A 4,794-nucleotide genomic window follows, 5' to 3' on the forward strand; every position below is an offset into this window, starting at 1 on the left:
ATAGTTTGGCAAAATAAAAGAAAAGAAAATTATCTTATTTGCTAATACATATAGTAAGAATAATAAGAAGAAAATAAAATTTTGTTCATATTTCATTACCTTTAAATCATCCGGATGACGGATGGATACAATGGGTACAAAGAATGCCCAAATTATGCCAATGGGATAGAAATTCCTTAGAAATTTATTAGAAAGAGTAATTATCTTCCACAGTATTTCTAAAAAATTATATATATATAGACATTAATAAAAATTGATTAAAAAATTTAAATATAAGAAATATGATATGATGTTTAATATATTCTATTATTTCTCAATAAAGTTTAGAAACCGAGAAATGAATAGTATGTAGAAAATAATTATCAAGATTAAATAATTCTCAACTAATTAACAAATGTTTCTTAACATTGATGGAAATATTTAAATAATACTGTTTCTTAAAGTGGAATTTACAAATATTATATTTTCGTACAAAGGTAAACATTAATTTGCTCAAGAATTATACATTATTTACTGAGAGTATATTGGATGCCACTGTAATATTATTTTAATTATTATAGTCGTTCCTGGATAAATCGAGTAACATAATTATGATTTTCATGTTCACCGAAGATTAAAACGGATTAATAATTGAATTGAATTATATACCGTCAAACTTTGAATCACAGATATGTAAAACATTTTAATTAAAATAAAATTTTATTTAAATATATAAAACATTTTAACTTACCTCGTGAACCAAATAATACGTATACACTTCCAAAAATTGGATAACATAGTGGTCCTGGTAGTCGTCCGATTTTTCCATAATGCACATAATAGTTACATACCAATAATATAAAGATACAAATTGATAGCAATATAATAACAAACATTGCTCAACTAATCAAATTGGTTAATATTATAAGGTTTTTATAATGTGTCTTAATAAAGAAATTCTAATTTTTTGTCTTAATATTTTTAATTGCTCAAGAGTTGATCATTTTATTTAGAGATACTTTAAAAAATAATGCAATACCGAAATAAAAACACGTCTGAGCTTTGAGTTTCACGAGATTAATATCAGCGATTAACCGTCTGTTTTATTTATTCTTTCTTTTTAAACAAGATAATAAAAAATGAGAATGCTTATTTCGCAAGGTGTTATTACACTTGTAAATTTATATTAAAAAGACAGTGTTAGTCGCAGAAGGATGTTAGAAGATGTGAATGTGTTACGGAAAGAAATTTAGCAAGCCACCACTAACTCTCTTCTAGCAAGGTGAGCATAAGACTGAATCCGCGTTTAGGAGGTAGATGCCTTTTATGGGAGATGCGTCATTGCTGATTTTTCTCTCGATAACGTGTTTGAAGCCGAAATTATAGTCAAACTGGTAACATCATAATTTGATCATTACATACAGAGACAGAGAAACACATTCATAACATCGTGTTCCTTACGCATCACTATTGTTGACATTTATATTCACGTATAAATATAAATCAATTATAAGAATCAAGATCTTATTCGTGTTACCAGTTTCACACCTTCATGAATTAACATTACATCGTATAAAAATGTAAATTACGTCTTAAAAATAAGGAAATACATTAACTGACAATGATAGCGCTATACCACGACAAATTTAATATCACGCGCGTATTGACTTCGTTATCGCGCCAATAAAGAATATAAAAATTTGCAAATTCTTGCCATTTACGAAGACACTGCCTATCAGTAACATAGACAGTCATTTTAAGATAAATGCAAATATGATCAGGAATTTCGAATCTCCTCGTTTCCCTGCTCGTTAACCCGATTACAATAAATCACGTAGTTAGCGTGTTCTTGTTCAACCATACTTCTTCTTCGTAGACATTATCAGTGCGCAGTTAACGAGTTTTAGAATTTTAGAAACGAATGTTTACGCTAAACAAATCGAATAGGCAGAGAAATTAAGCGAATAATTATTGTCACGAATTATCATCCCGAAAGATCATAAAATTGTCAACAACGACGAGGATATAGTTTCGCAGAAGGAATGTTAGAAGATGTGAATGTGTTAAGGAAAGAAATTTAGCAAACCACCAGTAACTCTCTTCTAGCAAGGTGAGCATAAGACTGAATCCGCGTTTAGGAGGTAGGTGTCTTTTTTTTGTCTATATCGAATTTTCAAATGATTCGCCGTCGCGTTGCATACAATGTAAATTCTAATTAGCATCTTCTAATTACGCTATTTTCGAGAATTTACTTAACGCAAGCATAATCTCAATATACTGATATGATATTACGCATTACAAGGCGCGCTGTTCTTATATAAACGCAATATGTTCACTTGTGAGTCTTTAAAATTGCCATTACTACGTGAGTCGCAAATAGCGAGAAGGTCGCGAATAAAGATCAACTTAATTGCAACACAGTTGTGTACCCAAGTAGTTGCACCGAGATGCATTCTTTAAGCCGGAGAAATCGCAATATCAAATTCGAATGGCTCGCATGTGCGGCAACAGTACACCATTGATGGAGTCAAAAAGATACGAAAATAATAATCGAAAATTATGTATAATGATAAAAATTCGTATAAAAGTTGAAAGGGAGTAATGACGCTTTGACAGAAATTAATGAAACAGAGAACTATATTCGGAGCCATAAAATGGATCTCGGTATCTACAAAGAACGTTTTATTTATATATATTTAAAGATTTAGCTACAAATCTGAATATAATTTTGTTAAATCATTAGAATAATTATATGTGTAGTTATATAGGCTGATTATTAAAATGTCAAAAAATTTTTTTGCAGCATTGTTCATCAATTGTTCGAATTTCTATATAAATATTTTACAATAATAGTCCAACAGAATTATATATTTTCAGATATATCTATCTAAATTTTTAGACATTTTAGCAAGATCATTCTTTTTGTGTAATAATATCAATGGGATATTTTTCGCAAAAAATTCTCTACAATGATTTAAAGTGCTCCTTCGTTTCCTTTTAAATTAAATTAAATTGCTTATTAATTTAACATTATATATTTTGGTTTCAATTTAGAACTGTTTTGTAAGGTCTACAAATAACATTGTATTTTCTATTTCTCAACATGATAGATCTGAATGATAGTTCTTATACATATTTTTAAATATTGTAAAAATATAAAGTTCTATTCACTCACAGAAAAACAGGGATCTTATTTTTGAAAAAACAATTTGGATAATTTACAAATTTTTTTCTTTTACGAAGTAAAATACATAAGAATCATCATTTAGTTAACAAACAGAAACCTTGTAAATCTGTGTAATCTTTTAACATTAAATATTGCCAATAAATTTTATTTTAATACATTATTTCAACTGTAAACAATAAAAGGACTTTTATACCATCATATTTATTTTCACATATTGTAAAAATTACAAATTTGTACTATTCGTAATTACCTAAAAAATTCAAAGCAAAGTTTCTAAAAATTAAAGGACGATGAATATTTTAATGTGAAACGCTTACGAGAATATTCATTATTTGTTGAGAAACAAAAAGTTGATCAAAATTTATTCTATTGTATATCGGTGCGCAATTTGCATAAACTGGAAATTATAAAAATTCACGCAAAAATATCATTAGACACCAAGATCCGTTTTGACTGAATGTGACTCTTTTCTTCACTTATTTGTATTATTTACATATCGATCGATTTTCACTTATTATTGTTTTGATAGAAAAACTTGAAAGCTTTTAGAGAATTAAGAATAGATATAAATAGTAACATAAAGAAGTTCTTGATACTATAGAGCCAGACATCGTTAATGGTGTTATTAAGAGAAATCCGAACTGAGGGAGCACATGTGTACAGGACGATGCAAAAAGTGCAACGCGACCACCGATGATTTTATCGGATGAGTAAAAGAGAACCTGTTAGAAGAAGTTGCAATGAAGCGTTGTATTTTATATGCACGATCGCAAATAAATTTCAACAACCCTGAACTAAATGGGTTTCTCTTATTTTCAGGTTTTGCAGTTTACTCTCTTTCGCCCTTTATCTTCATCACCTGATGATCTACAATCTACAATTTTGTTTTCCCATTCGAATTTCCGAGTTTTTGATGCGATTAAAACCAAACATATTTTATTTTTATTACATGAAGAAAAATTTATCCAAATAAAAATAAAATGACTTACCATGAAATTGCAAAGTAAAGTCAATAAAACATAAAAATTTATCGTTTCAATCACTCAATGATTTATCTAATTTAATATCTATCTCTTATCTTATCTATTTAATAGTAGAAGTAGTTCTGTCATCAAACATTTATCTATGTCAACAAAAAAATTCTCGATTCATTTATGAGATTAATCAGAATATTAAAAGAATTCAGAATTTTACATAATTCTAAATAAATTTTAATAAATTAGACACGATGATCCAAGAATTGAACAAGCAATGTGACACTATCGGGGAATATTTTATTAGGTATGGGAAAAAGTTCGTGACGTTTTTCCCATTAGATGGCATTAAAAAACGCCACGAACTTTTTCCCACACCTAATATGTTTCACGTCGACTTCCATTATGCAGTGCAATTGCATAAGGTCAGTTTCATTCATCCGTCGTCCTTTTTCTAGCGCTTTTATTATATTTTGGAATAATAACGTGCACCATTGCCACTGTGCTTCGCGGTTGGTCTAATAACACAATATGCAGATGGAAACTCTTCAGCTGTTTCATGGACTTTAAGGCAAATGAGTATGCGTAAAATTCTCTCTCTCTCTCTCTCTTTCTCTCTCTCTCTCTCTCTCTCTCTCTCTCTATATATATATA

At 29.0% G+C, this 4,794-nt stretch overlaps 1 protein-coding gene across 1 annotated transcript in view; it reads right to left on the reverse strand.

Moving 5' to 3' along the window:
- Window positions 1-875, reverse strand: part of LOC108694307 (cytochrome P450 4C1-like) — a 6,666-nt gene extending 5,791 nt beyond the window's left edge. Inside the window, exon 1 of the mRNA XM_018203718.1 lies at window positions 731-875. Coding sequence (XP_018059207.1) covers window positions 731-875 — 145 coding nt within the window. The remainder of the gene's footprint in view (window positions 1-730) is intronic.
- Between the last annotated feature and the right edge of the window lie 3,919 nt (window positions 876-4,794).

Source organism: Atta colombica, unplaced genomic scaffold, assembly GCF_001594045.1.
Source record: "Atta colombica isolate Treedump-2 unplaced genomic scaffold, Acol1.0 scaffold12, whole genome shotgun sequence".
Lineage (NCBI taxonomy): Eukaryota > Metazoa > Arthropoda > Insecta > Hymenoptera > Formicidae > Atta > Atta colombica.